At 43.0% G+C, this 19,685-nt stretch overlaps 1 protein-coding gene across 1 annotated transcript in view; it reads left to right on the top strand.

The window, feature by feature from the left end:
- The first annotated feature begins 575 nt into the window (after window positions 1-575).
- Window positions 576-19,685, top strand: part of KDR (kinase insert domain receptor) — a 30,216-nt gene continuing 11,106 nt past the window's right edge. The window contains exons 1-20 of the mRNA XM_061370422.1: window positions 576-695; window positions 1,967-2,057; window positions 2,608-2,804; window positions 3,900-4,024; window positions 4,350-4,518; window positions 5,743-5,882; window positions 6,080-6,248; window positions 7,641-7,752; window positions 7,846-8,009; window positions 8,810-8,966; window positions 10,034-10,154; window positions 10,769-10,877; window positions 11,547-11,891; window positions 12,838-12,984; window positions 13,131-13,262; window positions 14,955-15,061; window positions 15,485-15,620; window positions 15,880-15,984; window positions 17,196-17,309; window positions 18,460-18,548. Of these exons, the coding sequence (XP_061226406.1) occupies window positions 644-695; window positions 1,967-2,057; window positions 2,608-2,804; window positions 3,900-4,024; window positions 4,350-4,518; window positions 5,743-5,882; window positions 6,080-6,248; window positions 7,641-7,752; window positions 7,846-8,009; window positions 8,810-8,966; window positions 10,034-10,154; window positions 10,769-10,877; window positions 11,547-11,891; window positions 12,838-12,984; window positions 13,131-13,262; window positions 14,955-15,061; window positions 15,485-15,620; window positions 15,880-15,984; window positions 17,196-17,309; window positions 18,460-18,548 (2,781 nt within the window). The 5' untranslated portion in view covers window positions 576-643. The remainder of the gene's footprint in view (window positions 696-1,966; window positions 2,058-2,607; window positions 2,805-3,899; window positions 4,025-4,349; window positions 4,519-5,742; window positions 5,883-6,079; window positions 6,249-7,640; window positions 7,753-7,845; window positions 8,010-8,809; window positions 8,967-10,033; window positions 10,155-10,768; window positions 10,878-11,546; window positions 11,892-12,837; window positions 12,985-13,130; window positions 13,263-14,954; window positions 15,062-15,484; window positions 15,621-15,879; window positions 15,985-17,195; window positions 17,310-18,459; window positions 18,549-19,685) is intronic.

Raw genomic sequence — 19,685 nt, 5'->3', positions numbered from 1 at the left:
TTCTGGGAAAAATCAAACCTTTGGTGTGAGAGGGGAATGGAACATCCCGCAGGGAGCAGAATGGGGCTGGTTGGATCCTCTTAGATGTGATGTGGCCCATTAGGTTGGTGGGTACATGCTACATGGTTCAGGGACTCCCACGTTATGAACTGAGCACTGATACCACCAGACACTTCCAATCCAGTAGGATGACGTCACTGAGCAAGAAGATGGCTGTGTCTCATACGTGTGCCCCATAGGGCTGGTTTTTGGGGTTGAGGGGACTTGAAGAAACCCCAAACACTCACGGTGAAGCCCCAGATGGCATGGAGTTTCAGTGCTGATGTCCCTGAGTCCCTCCTGCCTTTGCCAAGCGGGCGGATTGCTCCCGGTGCGTGCCCGAACCAGAGCATCCCAACCCCGCCAGGTTCCGCCGCGGGGCCATGGGGAGGGGACGAGGACCGGGGCCACGGAGAGGTGGGCGGAGCCTCTACGGCAAGCCCCGCCCCCTGGCTCAAGAGGGGCGGTGCTGCTCGCCGGGGTCCCGCATCCCCGCTGTGCGGCGCGGTGCAGTGCGGTGCGGCTCGGCTCGGCTCGGCTCGGCTGCCGGCCGGACAGCGCCGTCGGGCAGAGGGCTCGCTTCGCGCCCCGCGGCGCCCGCGGGATGGAGCACGGTGCGGCGCGGCTGCTGGCGGTCCTGCTGTGCCTCGCTCCCGGTAAGCCCTCGGAGTGCCCCAGCTGCCCGGGGTTCGGCCTGTCGGGGAGCCGCCGGGGTCCGGCAGCCGCACGGGGCCCCGGGGAGAGGCGGCGCGGGTATGATCAGGTGTCGGGAACGGCGCGAGTGCTGGTTTCACTTGGGGTTGTCAGGGATGGTGGTACGGTGAGGCAGTGCGAACCCTGGGGTGAGACGGGATGCCCGGTACTACGGGATTGCTGTACTGTCCTCTCCTCTCACCTTCTCTCCTCGCTTCTCTGGCTGGTGCTGGCCCATCTGAGAGGGCTGCCTGCTATGGTATAGTGTCCTGCACTCTTGGCTCCAGCATCAGACATCGTTTCCGAGAGCAAAATGTCCCTGGAGCCAAATGCGGGAAACCCGTCATCAGCGAAGAACCTGCTCGGGATGCCAGTGATTAAAGTGTGGGGAAATACTAGGGAAGTAGGGAAGGTGCCGGTCTGGCCACGCTTTTTTGTTGCCTGTCATAGCAGGCCAAGCTGTCCCGGCTGGGGCTGCTGGCTCGCCTAGGTGAGGTGGGATTCCTGACGGTGATGGGAGCAGCCAGGGCGGGCTGAAAAATCTCTCCCTGTGGTACTCCCAAATGTTGCACAAGCTGGGCTGTTGCCTCAAAGCCAACACTGGCACCCAGATCACAGCCCTTGCAAGCACGGAGGACTCAGGGTAGGCGTGATGCAAGCCCTGGTGTGAACAAAGTTGGTAGTAATAGACTTTTGCCTGATTGTTTAGGAGGAAAGGGATAACCTCAGAAAATCATGGGACAAAATAAATTCATGGGATCTCGGATTTCTGACAAACTTAAAATAGTTTCTTCATATAGTTCATTGATCGGTAGTCTCGAAGAACTCAACTATATTCAATTTATTGTAAGAAAAGTTAGTAATCCCTTTCCCCAGGGAGTGAGATCATCAGATGAAGGTTCACTTCATTTCAATGTCCCACATCCTCTTGTTAGACCTTGAAGTTGGCAATGCAAGAAAACAGGAACTCCACCCTGGCTGGCTGAATTGTAGTGCTCTCCAGCTAGCTCCTGACCATCTGCCTTTGCTTCCTGTTATGACAGAGTTTTTGAACTTTCTGGGATGTGTGAAAAGTCATTATTTACCCTTCTCTGCTAAGTAGATGATATGAAAGTGTCCGCTTAAAACATACTTCATATTCCTGTACATAATGCTTTTCCGATTAAGTAGCATGTACTTTGTTTATTGGGTTGATTTATGGGGCTTTATACATGTTTGTTATTATTATTTACAGGTTTAGTTAGTTCTCTGGATCAGCCAACCCTTAGTATCCAAAAAGATGTCCTCACAATAACTGCAAATAACACTCTAAATATTACTTGCAGGTAAGGGCAAATCGGTCATGATTTTAATGGGGGCAATTTATGTAGTGAGTTTTTGCATAGAATCACAAGTGATTCAGTCTCTCTCCCATCATTACTCCTGTTCTTCCTCCCCACATCCTTTGTGCTCCCCCTTCCTCCCCCAATCCTCACCTTGCTTTCCCCTTGGAAAGGGGACTTTGGAAATGATCTTAGGGGGTTGGAGCAAGGGAGATCTGGGAAGTGGAGGGTGGCCCAGAGAAGGAAGCATTAGCCGGCTCCTCATGGAGCCAGCTGGTGAGCCATGCTCCTGAAATCATGCTCTTGAAGCTCCCTTTTGGGTGCTGTATCACTCAGGCTCAGCAGAATGTAAATCTCAAATAGCTTCCTTGTAGGTATTAACAATAAATTGATAAACATGAATTTATCCTGCATGGCTTGATGCTCCACATGATACGATGAAGCCTCTTCCTCTCAATGCCATAGAGACCAGCGAGTCTGGGGTTCACCACCCTGGCATCAGTACTGGTGCTTATCACATGCTCACACCTCTCCAACGTTTTTGCTTCCCCAGTGGACAGAGACCACTGGAGTGGTCCTGGCCAAGCAACCAGAGCAGTGTTGAGAAGCGTATCTCTGTGACAAACTGCAGTGATGGCCCCTACTGCAAGACACTTACTCTTCTCAAAGTCATCGGCAATGACACAGGCGACTACAGGTGCCTTTACAAGGACAACCAGGCAGCTACAACCATTTATGTCTACGTTCAAGGTAAGTGCTTACACAGCTCTTAGGTGGCTCTTCCCTTAGCCTCAGGAGAAAAAGTATCAAAACGCTTTTGACTTTAAAATCTATTAATCCTTGAATTTTTTATTCTGTGAAATTGTTACTTTTCTTCTTTTCATGTTGATTGAGTTCATGCCAATATGCTAGTTGCCATCAGTAGAAAAGCCCTTGTACCTGTAATTTTGAAGCAACCTGCCATATGCAGTACTTGGTCTGCTGTTCTCCTTTACCTGGAGCTTAGCATACATGTCTCCTTTGCACTGTGAGCTATTACTGACCTCAGGAGAAGGATTACAGAGATCGTATATTTATTTAAAATTACAGGTTTTGATCCCTTTTACAATTTGTACTCTCTGATACCATTCAAAAAAACCAACTCCAGAACATAAACTTCCATACATTTGCTGACTGTGACGGCAAAACCTATTTAGCCTATAAGAGCTAAGTTTTCACAGTCAGGCTGGTAGCAATGCAGCTGAGCGCCACAGATACTGCAAAGCCTTCAGGTATACATTCAGCTTCAGTGAATGCTTACATTGAGGCATCTGCCTTTTTTGCACTGATGGTTTCATACTCATTTTCTTATACAACCTGTTTCCTTTTATTGTTAACATATAGTTACCGTCTTGGAAAACGAGATGTTATTATGTACTTGGCTTAGCTTGTTTTGTAAGATCATGAGCTTGCTATTTTTTTGGTCTGACTTTAAAGAGGATGCTGCACTGGGGGAGCCGACGTAGCGTGCTGCTACTTCTGACTGATATTTCCTGTAGTACTTATGCAAGGAAAGTCACACTAGGGTAAATCAGATTTTTACCGGCAAAGACTGCGATGACAGGAAGCTATTCTCCAAGGTGCACACTGCTGTGGATAACTGTTTTCAGAGTAATGATATTGTAAAACTGGGGGATGTCTGTCACAATATGTACTTCCTACTTAGTCTTATCATTTTAAATGTTTTACCACATAGAAAAGAATAAAACTGCTTTGAGAAGAAATAGACAGGGACAGAACAAAATTGGAAAAGTTTCCTCCATAATAATGTGACAGTACCCATTTACCAACTGAATATTCTTCTAGATTACAGATCTCCATTTGTGACTTCAGTTAGTGATCAGCTTGGCATTGTATACATCACTAAGAATAAAACTGTGGTAGTGCCATGCCTTGGAACCGTATCAAATCTCAATGTATCTCTACATGCGGTAAGGAAAAAGACCACTGTTATTTTAAGAGTTAGTTGAAATCACTGTGATGTAAATACTTTGCTTAAAGTATAACTGCATTTCTTAAAAACTTCTTTCTATCCTTGGGAATTTTACAGTCTGTGATTACAAGGTGAGTGCTGTAACTGTACTCATCCGTGATCCTGCGCTCTCAAAGTGTGGAGTGATTGCCTGTGAAAGGGAGGTTGCCTGAGCTAGGATGTTAAGACTGGGACCCTGCGGTTATGGAAAATGTTGGGCTTGAATATTCAGAGTTGTTTGATTTTTTTGAAATCTGACTGTATTTTATCAATGTTTCAAACAGAAATATCCAGAAAAGATATTTGTTCCTGATGGTAAATCAATTTCATGGAATAATAAAAAGGGCTTCACTATACCCAGCCATTTAATCAACTATGCGGGCATGGTCTTCTGTGAAGCCAAAATAGATGATGAAAGCTACCAGTCTGTGATATATATAGTTGCAGTTGTAGGTAAGCCAAAGTTTTTTTTCCTTTATAGCCAATGTTCTTTTACTCACTACAACATACTGAACCAATTACATTTGGTTGGACTCTAGGTTATTCAATACTGACAATGCAGCTAATGCAAAATGGATGTTGTGAGATATATGACTTTTCTTTTAAATGCAATGTATTGTATTCTTTCTGGTTGATCACTGGGATAAGTGCTCCTACTTTAGTGTTTTACATAGATGCCAAGAATTTTTTTTTTCTTGACAATGCAAGCTTTTTTCCTAAAATCAGTTATGTACTTTATTCACTTATCCAGGATGCAAGTCGTAGTTGGAGGGAACTGGGGGCAGGCATCCATCAGCAGCAGATGAAAAGGAATTGCTCTGAGGGGGTACCAAGGCAATGGGGGATCTGAGGGTCGCACTCTGAGCTAGGTTGTCTCTTCTCCCTTGGATCTATGTCCTGACTCTCATGGGGATTTATGCTTTCCCGGGTATATTTTGTTAGTTATTCATCGAAACTCAGAAATAATGTGATGACTCTGTGGAGGCTTAAGCCTGTGCTGAAACTGCAGCTATTTCCCTTTTGGCTGGGGACACAGTGAAAACTTCAAGTGGGCAAATGGCACCAAGGCAGTCTCACCTTGCTCGGTAGGAAGGCATAGCAGCTCTCCACCCTTTACTTTGTGCAGCAGGCAACTGCTTCTTCACCAAGCTCATCAGTCCTGACTCTGATTTGAAGCATACTCAGAATTTCTGCATTCAGAATATTCTGTATTGCAATATTTAAAATTTTATTGCACAAATTAAAATTTGGGTAAGTTTGTTATTACCAGACTGTTATTCTTAATAAATTCCCTCTTACTGCTGAGAAAGGCGATATACCTCCTTAAGTTTCAGGTCTTACAAGGATAAGAATAAGGTCTCTAAGGCAGAGGAACCATGTGGGTCACCATATCCTGCTTGCTCCTGCTTCCGGGGGCAGTCTGATCAAGTGCATACATCCTGCTGTGCCACTGTCTGATGCAGGTCTCGGATGGAAAATGCTCAGGGTAGCTGTATTCCTTCCCTCCAGGCTCCTTTTTACACCCGTCATCATGCTGAACTGGGACACCAAGGGGATTCCTTGTAGCTGGGGTTTCAGTGGGAGTTTTGTTGAATTTTTGTGGGAAATTTGGTGCTGAGTGCTGTAAAGAAACCCCTTCTTACCCCCAGGTTTCTGTGTGCCTTTCTCTTCCTCCAGGATACCGAATTTATGACCTGACAATGAACCCACACTCCCAAGTAGAGCTGGCAGTGGGGGAAAAACTGGTTCTCAATTGCACTGTAAGGACAGAGCTGAATGTAGGAATTGATTTTAAATGGGACTACCCTTCCATCAAGGTAAATCTGTAATAAATTAAAAGTGCCAACATCACAATGAAATAAATGATTTAAGTATAATGTCACTCCCCCCTTTATAATATTGACAAAGCAGGTGATAATACACAAAGAAATGGTCAGTATATACAGGTGTGCAAAGGGTGACAGGAGGAATAACAGTAAAACTCCCAAACACCTGTGTCTTTTATCTGTTACAGGAAAAACATGCCACCATAAGGGATTTAAAAACCACTACAGGAGAAGTAAAGAAGTTTGTGAGCACTCTTACCATTGACAGTGTGTCCTTAAGTGACAAAGGTCGATATACTTGTGCAGCATCCAGCGGTCGTATGAACATGAAAAACAGCAGCTACTTCATTATCCATGGTATGGCATCTTCTGTTTCAGTTTTGTTGGCTGCTGCAAATTTGGGATTCATTACTGGGATGCAGAAGGTGCCTTGGTGATGAATCAAGTAACAGAAATGAATAAGCTGCATCTACAGTATTTCTCCTGGACCCACTATAGGATTATACCTATATATAAATATATATATACTGCAGGCTTAGCTAATGATAAGATTTTAAGGGACTCTGTATGTTACTGAAAGCTGTAGAATCCCATAGGAAAATGGGAAGTAAAATAAACTGAGGTAACCCTCTGGTCCTCTTCTGTGTTGACCTCCTTGAGGTCCTGTACAACTGCATTTGGAAATTGCTCTGTATAAGGTAGCTTTGTTCTCACTCCAGGTGAGCTTAGGCTAGATTCTGGTGGCTCTGCAGGACAGGAGCCTGGGTCAGCACCAGTGAAGCTAGAAAAATAAAACTTTCAGCTTTTACACTATGAATAGATGAATCAAGTGAAGTTTTGGTTGTACGGAAGTGATGGAAAGGAAACAGCTTTGGCTAAGTGCATAGATAAGTATGAGGCCACATCCTACAGCCTTTTCTCAAGCCCTTCTTGGCCACAGCCCCAGTGGCTCCACTGGAGTACTTCTAGAAAAAATTGCCAGCATGAGAATGGCCCATTAGAAATCACTGAGTCAGAAAAAGGGGTTTATATTTTGAAGGAGACTATTTTTTTTAACATTCAAACTAATTATGTGGCACAGTGATTCAGGGTAGTATCAATTTGCCCCTGTATTTCTCTTCAGGAGCTAAAACAAGATCATGTGCTGCAGTAAGTGTACAGACATTAAGTCCATACTGTTCTAAATATTAGAAGCCTAATCACTGTGTTAGTCTGAATGCAAGTTTATAATTCATAGCAAGTAATGTAAATAATTTCAATGTATTCTGTGACTGCAGTGGTTCAGATTCGTACTCGAGGAGCGGCTGAACGTATCTGACTGAAATACTGTGAAAGTATCACATTGTGGTTTTGAATACTATTATTTTCTGTAATGAGTAGATCGAGATAGTTTCATGATACATTTATATATGTGTGTGTGTGTGTATGTGTGTGTGTATATACACACACACATATATGGGTCTGACACTAGGTCTGACAGTTGGCACACTGTCCGGAGAGCTGAGTCTTGTCTCTGCTTTCCAGAGCTCCTTGATGTGGGAATTGGGCTGCTCCTCTCTGCAAGGGAAAGGGCTGGGTTTTCATGGTGGGTTCATCTTTCCAGAGCCCTGTTTGGAGCCAGCTGTGCTTCACCAGTGGCATCCTGTCACTGGCCCCTATTTATCATCCATCATTAAGTGCTATCCCAAATGGAGAGCACTTGCACTTTTGTCCACATGGAAAGACCATTTAGTTCATTCTTTTTTGCAGAAAGTCCTTTTATTCATCTGGAGAGAATGGAGAATGTGGTTGAGACAAGGCTAGGTGATACAGTCAAAATTCCTGTGAAGTTTAAAGGATATCCTCCACCAGAGGCAAAATGGTAAGAGTGGGAACATCACATGTTTGAAAAACTGACCTGTTCTTAGTGAAGGTAAATCTCTGAAGTATTCAAAGTGCTCTATTTCTTCTTCAGGTATAAAAATGGAAAAGCCATCAATGCAAATCATACAGTTAAACTTGGCTACACTTTAGTGATCACCGATTCAACTGAGAAGGATGCTGGGAATTACACTGTTATCCTTACAAACCCTACTAACAAGTTGCAGAAGAGACATACGTTTACCCTGCTTGTGAATGGTAAGCAGTGTACCACAGGAGTACCTTCTTTCACATGTGGATGTGCTGTATTACCATTCTTAGGATTAAATTAATCCCACTGCTATGAAGATTAAAGTGGGGGGGTTGGCTGGGAGAAGAGCACTTGAACCTCAGCCATGGGAGGGCAGAGGTGGCCTGTCTCTCCTGGCTCTCCTGGTTGAGAGACTGCAGATTCCTGGTGGTGGTGTTGTGATGATACTTTGTGTGTGTGTGTGTTTGGGGGAAGGGGGGTCTGTATATTATTTTTTTGCCTCTGCATCCTGCTCTTTTCCTGCCCTCCTTGGCCATGCTGCCTGAGTCCTCCCCACCCCGCTCATCCTGGCCCTGTCCCGCCTCACCCATCCTTCCTGCCTCACGCAGGCTGTCCCTCCTCTTCTGACCTGCCCTGTGCAGTACTGATGCTCCTCTTTCTTCTCTTCCTCCTCTTCCTCCTTCTGTCTGCTCCCCAGGATAACACCTAGCCTCTATGCTTTGAAGACAACAGGTCTTGGGAAGGGCAGTGGAGCTACATGCAATAGGGATCATAGACATTTAAGGGGTGGCGGGAGCCTAGGAGCTGCATTTTAAACCAGTAGGTAGTGGAAATATTATGGACAATCCTAAGCATTGCATCTTGATGGCCTGATTCTCACGGTGCCGGGCAGGTTCACCTCTTCCCTGAATGTTCATAGAGATTCTCTGTGTTGCACTTGTGCATGAGGCAGGGCATAAATTAGTTGCTGTGGGTCTAATGCATGCAGTGCTGCTGGGGAGGTGTAACCTGCTGCTCTCTCCTCCAGTCCCTCCCCAGATTGGTGAGAATGCGTTACTGGCCCCTGTGGACTCCTACAAGTATGGCTCGACGCAGGCCCTCACCTGCACCGTCTACGCCGTCCCACCGCCTGCCACCATCCTCTGGCATTGGCAGCTGGAGGAGGAGTGCACTTTCAGCCCTCAGTGAGTGCCAAGTCCTTGCCATCTGCCGCAGCTTACATAGCTCTGGTGGAATGGTTGGGTTGGGGTGTTTGGGTGCATCCCTTGTCCAGGCTCATTACTAAATTCAGACCCAATGGCTAATGAAGAAAAGATTGTTGTGGTCAATAGGCTGATAATTGCAGGAAGGCTCTGCCAAAGCCATTGTTGTTGGGAGAGGTAAGGATCATCCACAGCAAGGAACTGGCAGCGCGTGCATGCAGCTGTCATGCCTTCTTGAAAGGCTTACTGGGGTTCAACTGCAGCTATCTGCATGCCTTCCCCTTAGATCTCCCTGCAGGCTGCAGGACCAAAACTCCATCCCAAACAGAGGAAATTTACTGTTTATGTTAATTACGGTTCCTTGTGGTGGCTTTTTTTTATGCTCTAGTGCTGAGTGTGACCGTGCTCTTTATCTGTGTGAAAGTGTATCTCAGAGGAAGTGCACTGATTGATGTTGGGGAATGATAGAGAGAGTGCCTGACTGAGATTCACGCAGCTTCCCTTATCTGGGCCTGCCATAAGCCCAGATTTCCTTTAAAAAAAAAACAACCAGCAACCAACAAAAAGCATTCTTCTTTCCTGTTGTTGTTTTTAAAGTGATTTCCACTAGTTTCTTCCTTTGGTGCCTGGTTGCTTCTTACACAATGGCTACTGTCCTCAAGAAATTCTTGTAGGGAGTTCAGCGATTTCTATGTCTGTCTTCCTTTGAACTAAATTAACTTGAATCATCCATTTATGAATGGAGGTTTGTTCCCAGAATAGCTGCTTCCCTCCAAGCATCCTGATTGAGCTGACACAGGCAGATTAATTAGGAAATTCACCTTTAGGCTTGGGGGTTCCTTATTTTACAGATCACAAAGGTCTCAGAAGGTTATAGGGTGCAATTTAATAGAAATGTTTTCAGAATTCCCTCCCAGATACAGGCTGTGGCTGGTGATGCATCTGATTTATAGATAAATATTTTCATATTAAAAAGAAAACACAAACCATTCTCTTGAAGGGTGAATTTTCATCTTATCTAATGCATATATCTCTACTTACTGCCTCAGGAAAGTTCGCTCAGGATCCAATCCATATGCCTGCAGGAAGTGGAAAGTGATCTCAGAGAGAAAGGGTGGGAATCAGGTTGAAATTAAGCACCGAGTTGTCACTATTGCTGGGAAAACAAAGGTGAGCAGATTTTCTTTTCTGTTGGCTGGGGATGATTGGCCCTGTTAAGCAGTCCAGATATCTGGAAATGTATCACTGGAGATGAGACTCTCTTCACCTATCATTAAACTTATGGATCTACTCTTAGCTGGTTGTGCAAACTCCTGCTAGAGCAAACGGCTAGAGATGCACACTTTCAAATCCTTTAGGCATTGACCCAAAATGGTCTCCTTTGAAGAACACAACCTACTTAGATTTCAGTGCTTACCTTTTAGCAGTCTGAAGTTACATGGTTTAAACTTCCTATTTAACTGTAATGAGGAGAAGCTGTAGAGGCTGAAGAGCAGAAAAATGAGGGAGCAGCATTTATTAACACATAAAACAAAATCTGCCTTCTGTGAGACTGCTTTTTCTTGGATTATTTTTTTTTTTTGCCTGATTGTTACATGCTTAAGGACAAAATGTAAACGTCAGGAGGGGACTGTGCTCCTGCCATGCCATGAATTTGTGCTTTGGAGGGATTTTTGGTTGTGCAAATACCTGCAGAGCACTTTGCTAGTCTGTTGGGGTCGTCAGGCTCAAGTATGTACTTTGGGACTGACACAATATGAAATTGCTTGATTGTTCTTTTGCAGACTGTGAGCACCCTTGTGATTCAAGCAGCAAATGTATCTGCTTTGTATAGATGTATGGCCACAAACAGAGCTGGGTCAAGTGAAAGAGTTATCTCCTTTCATGTGACCAGTAAGTATACCCTGTTGAGGACAGCCATGGTAAATTATTGTTATTTTGTCTGTTTTGCTAATGACAGGCTCTTCAGTGTCACTGTCTGATCCCTGCCCTTTATTAAATACATTAATAGTTAAGGATTTAGGTTCACTTAAGGTTTCCTAAGGCAACCTTTAAATTCACCACCTAACTTCAGCCAAATAATTAGTTCTGCTGGCATCTGTGGAGTGGTGGTCCCATGAAAATAATGCAAAATGGGCACTGTTGTCCTGAGAGTGACTACGTTTGCAGTCACTTAAAAGAGCTACAGTGGAATTGTGAGTCGCAGAAAGAACAAGGATGTACTGTGAAAGCTAAGACTAGCCTTTTGAAAAAGTGTCAAAGAGCTTCTGTCTTTTTAAAAATCAATCTCCATATTCATATGATGAAATATTATTTTAATCCAGATCTAAAAATTAGCTATAAGTAATGCTAAGAATCAGCTTAAGTTGCTGTAAATTTCTGCACAGAGAGGAGCTATATTCATTACACAAGCCTCCCTTTTCCTTTTGATGGGAATTGTGCTGTTTAGATGATTGACTGATTTTCAGTGTTTTGTTTCCTTATTTACAATTGGATAAGATGAGGATAAGGCCACAAAATGTGCAACCTAATAGGAATTTGTTTTATTTTTTTAACTTGCAGGGGGTCTTGAAATTAATCTCCAGCCTCGGAATCAGCTCACGGAGAAAGATAATATGTCCTTGCAATGCACGGCAGACAAATTCACCTTTGAGAAGCTGTCATGGTACAAACTGAGTGCTCACGCTTCGCAGACTCCCTTTGGAGGGCTGCCTATGCCTGTCTGCAAGAACCTAAATGCTCTCCAGAGGCTGAATGCTACAATTTCAAATACCAATGGTGAAAATGTCACCTTAGAGCTCATCCTCCGTAACATCTCCCTGCAGGATGGAGGGGACTATGTTTGCATTGCTCAGGACAAAAAGGCTAAAACACAGCACTGCCTGGTGAAGCACCTCACTGTTCAAGGTACACATCTCTTACTGTGAACCAAAATGGGAGGTTGTACACAAAAATAACTGCAGCAGTGTCAGGCTTTGGTACCTCCAGGCCTTGCATGTTTTGGGTTAATGGTGCACTCTGTTAAATAGATTCAGACCATTTGTTGTTGACGCACAGGTCTGGAGCTTGTCTGAGCAGCAGGGTCTTACTGTTTCATTAGTACCAGTGAGGAAACACTGACGGGGACACTGTGCTGTGCAAAGGGATGAGTCTGGCTTTTGCACAACAGCACATAATTAGCTCAATAACTTCTCAGTTTTACTTTTCAAAGCATGTTTTTCCCTCTAGCTGTATATGCATGTGTGTATTCATAGCATTGATGCTACTGCTTTGTGTCACTGACTTGAGTTTAAAGTAATTGTCTGAAGTTGCCTGTAATTTAAACTGTCATGAAGTGATGCTGGCATTCAGATACAGGCAATGCAAGCTGGTAATCAATCAGCTTTGCACACAAATAGTGATGACTTCGTTTTGGACCTGGATGTCTAGGCTGATCAGGCAGATTCAGGAAAATACCTGTTCATGGGCTGTTCTGAATGGACGTTTGATGGACCTGAAGTATCAGACTTTTCATAATGTCTCTGAAAAGAGAAAAGTGAGGAAAGCAATTTCTCACCTATTCCGTCTTCCTGCAGCAGCCTGGCCAGTCACACATTAAACCATCTAAAGCATGTTGCATCAATACTGTTAAAATTTTCTTGGCTATTGTGATTTTTTCATGTCATGTAGAAGTTTAACTATGATTTTAACATGGATGCTGTGGCTGTTGGTGTTATAAAAGGATTTGAGACTTTGTTATTGAGCCATCAAGTGCTATTACAACAACAACAACAAAAAATTGATGTTTTCTGTAATGTAATTGCTCTTTGACAATGTTCTTGTCAGTAATTTTGCTGTATATTCTAACCAACAGAACCCATGGCACCCACACTCATAGGAAATCTGGAAAATCAAACAACAAACGTAGGTGAAACCATAGAAGTGTCATGCACAGCAAATGGCATTCCTCCTCCAAACATCATGTGGTTTAAAAATAATGAAACCCTTGTGGAAGATTCAGGTGATGGTCGTTCCTTTGCTATGAGTTTTCTATCACTGAAGGGCTTTCTTTCATGGGACTCACTGCTGATTTTCACCGAAAGAGTTTAATTTTTAACACAAAGTGGCATAAAAATAGCAGAACTGAGAGTCATGGGTTTTTTCCAGGTATTGTTTTGAAAGATGGAAACAAAACACTAACCATACGTCGAGTGAGGAAAGAAGATGGGGGGCTATACACTTGCCTTGCCTGCAATGTCCTCGGATGCAGAAAAGCAGTGGCTTTTTTTTCAGTGGAAGGTTAGTGTTAGCTTCTTTCTAGGTTGTGTGTGAAATCTTTATAGTTGCTAAAAGGAAAATCTACTGGCTACCCTGATTGGAGATCTTAAAATATACCATGAGATTTGTGAAAAGTCCTCACCATTTCTATCAAGCTCAAATTGAGTGCTGTCATAGCCATCATAATCACAGCTGTTGAGACTGGTGCTTTCTTGTCCACATTGTTGTTCAATGCTTTTCAAGAAAAACTAAATCTATCTTACTTGTGGTTGCAAAGAAAACTCTGCCAAGTCTATGTTACATGCAAACCTATAGAGCCTACCTAAACCTGCAGATATCCTGGGGCATTTCTTTGTCTTGGTAACGTAATTGTCATTGTGTGTGTCTTAACAGTTGTAACTTTTTAAACTATGTCATTGCTGTCACATCATCAAAGAAAAACAGAGTGAAGACTTTGTGCTGTCTGTTATGGCTGCCATCCCATTTCAGTGATAGGAACCATTAGCGGTTTTGGGTTAGGGGACTCCAGCCTTAGTCCACTAAGCTCTGAAAGTAGCATTTCTGAGACTTAACCTCTCACTTGTTCCAGTCCTATTGTGGCACACTGAAATGTAATTCACAATGATAAACAATAAATCCTAACAAGAGGTTAGCCTGTAGTCTGAGTAGCCGGAGCTGTGATGGACTTTCCATCAAGAGTTGCAATGGGAAGCCTTGAGCTAAAAGCTCCTCACCCTTGATGATGTTAGTACATTAGCAAAATGTAGTCACTGAATCCTACACAAATGTCTGTCTTGTAAGTCAGGGTGGTTGTTCTATCTGTTCCGTTAAGGTAATTAAAGCAGTATCCTGTTATTCTCATAGATCCCATTAGGATATTTAGATGTTGGTCAATATGTTTACATGGGGTGGAAATTATTTGCAGCTGACATCAATGCAGATTTCAGCTGATGGGGTAAACATGGCTGGGGCATGTCTGTAAAAGCTGGAAATCTGTGTTGGACATACTGATTCACTCCAAGAAATTTATAGTGCAGCTCGTTTGGGTCATGCAATGAAGTGTGCTACTGTGTAGGAAAATCTGCATGATGAAAAGGATGAAATACAAGAGCATGATGTGTTGAACAGGAGCTGAAACTTCTACATTAATAGATGTTTCAGTGGTATCTGCTGGAGACTATTTTGCTGGAAAAGGGATGTTGTAAATAAGGCCTTATTTTGTTGTAAATAAGGCCTTATTTTGTTGTAAATAAGACCATATTTCACAGTTCTTGTAGAACTGTGTTTTTTTTTCATGCCAAAGTTGAAGAATATAGAGAGACAAGAAAGAGAATGTTCTTTGGGTAATCCTCACAGTACTTTATTTATTATATGATGGGGTTTGTTGGTTTCTGGAGAAAGAATTCTAAAACAATGATTTGTTTGTAAAATGTGAGATTTCACTTTATTATATTTTTCCAAAGGTCCATATATTGTCATTAGAACAAAGCTGATGCTAAAAAATTGGGTGCTGCATAAAACAACATGAAACAAAGTATAATATCCCAAAATAAAACCCTAAGCTTTTAGTTTTGTTTTGCTTTTGTTTCCTTGCTCCATGTTGTACTTTTAAAATGAACCTTCAGAACAAGGACCTCCATTCTTTACTTTAATGAATGAACAAAACAAATATGCTTCCAACTATCACTCAGATACTCATTTATTTCTTCCCAGGCGCTGAAGAGAAAACAAATCTGGAGCTCATTATCCTCGTTGGCACTGCAGTGATTGCCATGTTCTTCTGGTTGCTTCTTGTAATCATCCTCCGAACCGTTAAGCGGGTAATGAAAAAATTCTTATAGTGTCCTATCAGCACTGGTCTTGCATGACAAATGAGAGCTGACTTGAGTTCTTTTGTGTTGCTTCTTTCCATTGTTCTTAAATCAACAGACACATTTTTTCTCTCCATGCTGTAACATTCTTGCCTGGAACCTGGGGCACAGAAATTTGTTTTTAATTGAGAAGCCCTCACAAGAGAAAAAATGTTTCAGCTGGTTTTGTTTATTAAAAAAAAAAAAAAACCAAAAAAGAAAGAAGTGCAAGTAATTAACGGTGATCACACTCATGATGACATGGTGAAATGGGTAAAATGGTAGCCTGGCATTTCTGGGAACTAATGAAACACTACAGAGTGAGAAAACGGCACTTTGCCTGCACATCACCAGCAAAAAATCTGTGCAACTTCAACTAATACCATTTTCCAGGCCAATGGAGGAGACATGAAGACTGGGTACTTGTCAATCATCATGGATCCTGATGAGGTCCCAATAGATGAGCACTGCGAACGGCTGCCATATGATGCCAGCAAGTGGGAATTTCCCAGAGACCGGCTAAAGCTAGGTGTGTCTTCATTGCATGAGGCATTTTGTGATACCTGTGCTGGGGGGGTGTTTCAGGTCCTGGCTTGCCCTGGGGCTCTCCAGATGCAGGACCAATGGATGGTCTCTGTCACCCTGTAGGATATAGTAAATCCTCTCCTTGTTACCAACACTGTTAATTTCTGATACATAAACTCAGTTTTGAGTTGCTCTTTATTCTGCATCTTTTGCCCACTGTGCCAGGGAAATAAACCGGAGTATGTTCATCTTCTCACTTCAAGGTAAACCTCTTGGGCGTGGAGCTTTTGGCCAGGTTATAGAAGCAGACGCGTTTGGGATCGACAAAACTGCTACCTGCAAAACAGTGGCAGTCAAAATGCTTAAAGGTAAAAATGATGACTAAAACTTCACCTTAAATACAGAATGTAGGGATAAATACAGCTATAATACTATAACCAGTAGAAAAAGAAAAAAACCCAAAATATTTGTACCAAAGGTGTAATTAATGTTAATATAATGTGTTAATATAATTAACAAGTTTAGCTTAACAGTTGGTGTCATGAAGCAATGACTAGGAAAAAAACACACCTTTCCCTCATTGATAACTGGATCAACTGTGGTTTCTTAGTCATTGCTTTACATACCTACTCAGGTTCAGAATATGAACTTGCTCCTGCAGACAATTTTCACATGTCCATTTTTGCCTCATGCAGTCTGGTAGGGAGCTTTCTGCAAGTCTCAGACAATGGCTTAGGCATGCTCCAAAATGAGTTGTAATTTTGAACAGCTTTCTCCTTGCTTTAAATCATATTATAGTGCTTTGCATTCACCACAAAAAAGTTGTAAGCTGTGGTTCCAAGCATACTGTTCTTGAAGACAATGTAGCTGGGGCAGCAAAATGGGGCTGTTAGCATCCAGGGGCTGTATCCCATCCTGTGCTGTACTGAAGGAAGAGTGGGAAAGCCAGTGATTTCTGACAGTGCAGTGTGAGCTTTTGCAAGTGCAGGCAATATCTGTTGCAGACTGGTTGCAATGGGAGGGGTATGCATGGAAGCCCTGTCCCTCCAGCATCCTAGTGCTCAGGCAGCCTGCAGAGAGCTGCCTCCTCTGCTCCTTCCTCCCCATTGCTTCAGCTCTTTCCTCTTCACCTTCTGTCTGTGTGAGATGAGGACACCAGCCAAATCTCCAGGCTTTTGGCAAGGCTGCAGGGTCAGGCATGTTTGGCCCTGGCCATATATCCCCTAGACCCATTGGACACCAGCAGTGGCTCTGGGACAATGTTTCTAGCTCTTCTTGGTTGGAAAGTTCAAATGGTAGAGTACAAACTGCTCAAAAGGTCTGTAGGAAAAAAGATGTTTGCTAATCTGGGTTGTTCAGACCCCATTCTGATGTACTGGAAAATGGTTAAAAGCAGAGCAAAACCAACCCTGTCATGCAATTGCCCAGCTTTAATCAATCCTGCAGCATAACTGACCCAGGCTACCAAACAACAAGACTTCTCACCAGATGAGCTGGAAAAATAACAGGAGAAAATGCAGAGGAGGGGAAAACCTTTCTGCCTTTGATGCTGTTCATCCTTGTTGTTTTGCCTCTGCAGAGGGTGCAACCCATAGTGAGCACAGAGCACTTATGTCAGAGCTGAAGATCCTGATTCATATCGGCCATCATCTCAATGTTGTCAATTTACTTGGAGCCTGTACAAAGCCAGGAGGTGCGTAAGTTCTCAGTGGGTGGAAGCTGCTAGTGAAAACCCTGTTTCTGCTGCATAGAAAATTGAGTTTCAAAATTAAGGCTGGAGGAAATAGTCTTCTTTTTTTAAAAAATATATTCTGACAAGAGTGAGCAGGTCTGGAGGTGGATAAGGGCTCAAAAGCCCTGAGTTCTCCATCCAGCTCCATATATTAGTTGTTGTATCACTTTGCTTTTCTGTATCTCAGATCCATTTTTATAGTGGACACCTGATGTGTGGCAGACTTTGGGTCCGAGTCCAGTACCAGATTTAACAAGTTGGTCTTATTTTTATCACTGGGTACAGTGAAACTGCAAGTTGTGGCATCCCTCTCTGGCTTTGGATGGGATGTGGGTGCCTGTGTGCGTGTGTAGGAAGCGAGATTGCCATTTGGATCCCGCTCTGGGTGGATGAACCTTTATACCTACTTTATAATGGGGGACAGATGTTTTGTTTAACAAGTCCAGCACTTCATGGGGTCTGAATTTAATTTGTAAATTCCATGGCAGAAGTGTAGTAGTTGAGGGAAACATAATCCATAAGTATTTCTTACCTTGTTTATTCCATAATAAAATAGAGATGGCCAGTATCTGGAGCCTAGAATGGAAATCTATCCTTCTGACATATGCATATAGATGAAGCAATTTGAGCATGAAATACCACATTTGCACTGTATATTAAGGCATTGTGTGAAACCAAGATTTCTGTTTTAAATTTTTAGGACTTAGACTGCCTGCAGAAAAATGCATGGATAATTATGTGTGTAACTTTATTGCAAAGGAGTGGTTAATTGCAGTGAAGTTCATTCAGATATTTGTGTTGCATCCTTACAATGTCTATTAGCATAGGCAGTTATTGGCACCTCAAGTAGAAGCACACCACTATACATTTTCACATATGACATTGGGCCTGTGATTTTTCAAAAGCATGTGGTTCTTCCTTCCTTCCTAATACAGCAGAAAAGGAATAATTTCTCTGCTTTGGTTAGATTTTCTTTTTATTACTAGTATTTTTAAAAACCTCTGGATAGGAGAATGCTTTTTGAAATGGATGTATTTCTAGCCACAAATTATGCTCTGAGATAAGGTGGGATATAAATAGTCTAAATAAGGAATTGCTTTGTGTTTTACAGGCCCACTCATGGTCATTGTGGAATACTGCAAGTTTGGAAATCTGTCAGCTTACCTACGGAGCAAGAGGAGCGAATTTGTCCCGTACAAGGTAAGGAGTCAAGGTTACTTGACATTACATTGGAATGTTTGTTCTGGTGGGTTTTTTCCACATGCAACTTTTCTGTTTCTAGTGCAGACTGAAGTGGCAATCCTTGGGGACACTGAATATCTAGTACTTCCCATGGGAATGAGAGATGGCAAAGACATCAGAGGTCATCTAGTCTTTCCCCTGGCCCCTGCAATGTAGCTATTTTGTTATTGTTAGCTTAAAATGCACAGGAACTGGGCTTCCACTGTTTCCCTTGGCAGATTGTTCTACACTTGGCCATATCTGTCAGGAAGTTTTTCTGATTATCAGCCTGATTTTTTTCCTTTCTTAGTTAAGCTCTGGACCACCTTAAATAACTGCACACCCTGCTTAGTGCATATATCCATCAGATATCTATAGGTATCTTCTATCACATGATTATCCTTTCCACTATGCCCTTGCCAAACCAGGCTATATATTTTGCTGTTAATCATTTGTGTAATTGATGTATCTCATGAGTTTATGCTGAGCTATGTACCTTCCAAGTCCTTAGGAAAAGGGAGCTCCACCACAGCACCTCCTCTTTCCACCTCAATTTGAAAGGAGTGGGAAGTTGGAGGCTGGCGTATTCAAGTTCATTTCTGGATGCCTTTGAGAGGGGATCTGGTTTCTGGAGAGGGGTTGAGAGTATCCATCCCCTCCAAGGGTTGTACTGCTGGATGAAGAGTATACCTGCATGTACCCAGCACTGAGCATCATGCTTGGGACCATATCCTTTTTCACCCACACCCTGGGCTGTGCTTTGCTGCTCTGGTAGACCTGAGTCTTCTTGCAGCTGCTGTACCTAGATCACAGCTTCTTCCAACTGCTTGTTGGTTCTCTAGGGGGTTATTTTTCTTGATATTTGGAGTCATTGTTTACTATTTTATATTGGCAAAGGCAACTTGCTGCATCTTCTTGTGAGATATGAAGGATAAACAAATATCTGAGAGGCCTTGAAGGAAGAGTCAGGGTTTCATGAAGGTGCTGACCCTTGCACAAGTGGTGGAGATGGGAACTGGCAGTGGAAAAAGACAGCCCTGCCAGGGGAGAAAGGTCACAAAACTGAAGCAGGAGAAAATGGAAATGTGGTTGAGGAAATCTGTGTTGCTGGCATCC

Source organism: Neopsephotus bourkii, unplaced genomic scaffold, assembly GCF_033783945.1.
Source record: "Neopsephotus bourkii isolate Nb327-2 ecotype Australia unplaced genomic scaffold, CSIRO-AGI_Nbou_v1 NB_168, whole genome shotgun sequence".
NCBI classification, from domain to species: Eukaryota; Metazoa; Chordata; class Aves; order Psittaciformes; family Psittacidae; genus Neopsephotus; species Neopsephotus bourkii.
The sequence above is the reverse complement of the archived record's forward strand: the minus strand, read 5'-3'. Positions and strand labels throughout refer to the sequence as shown.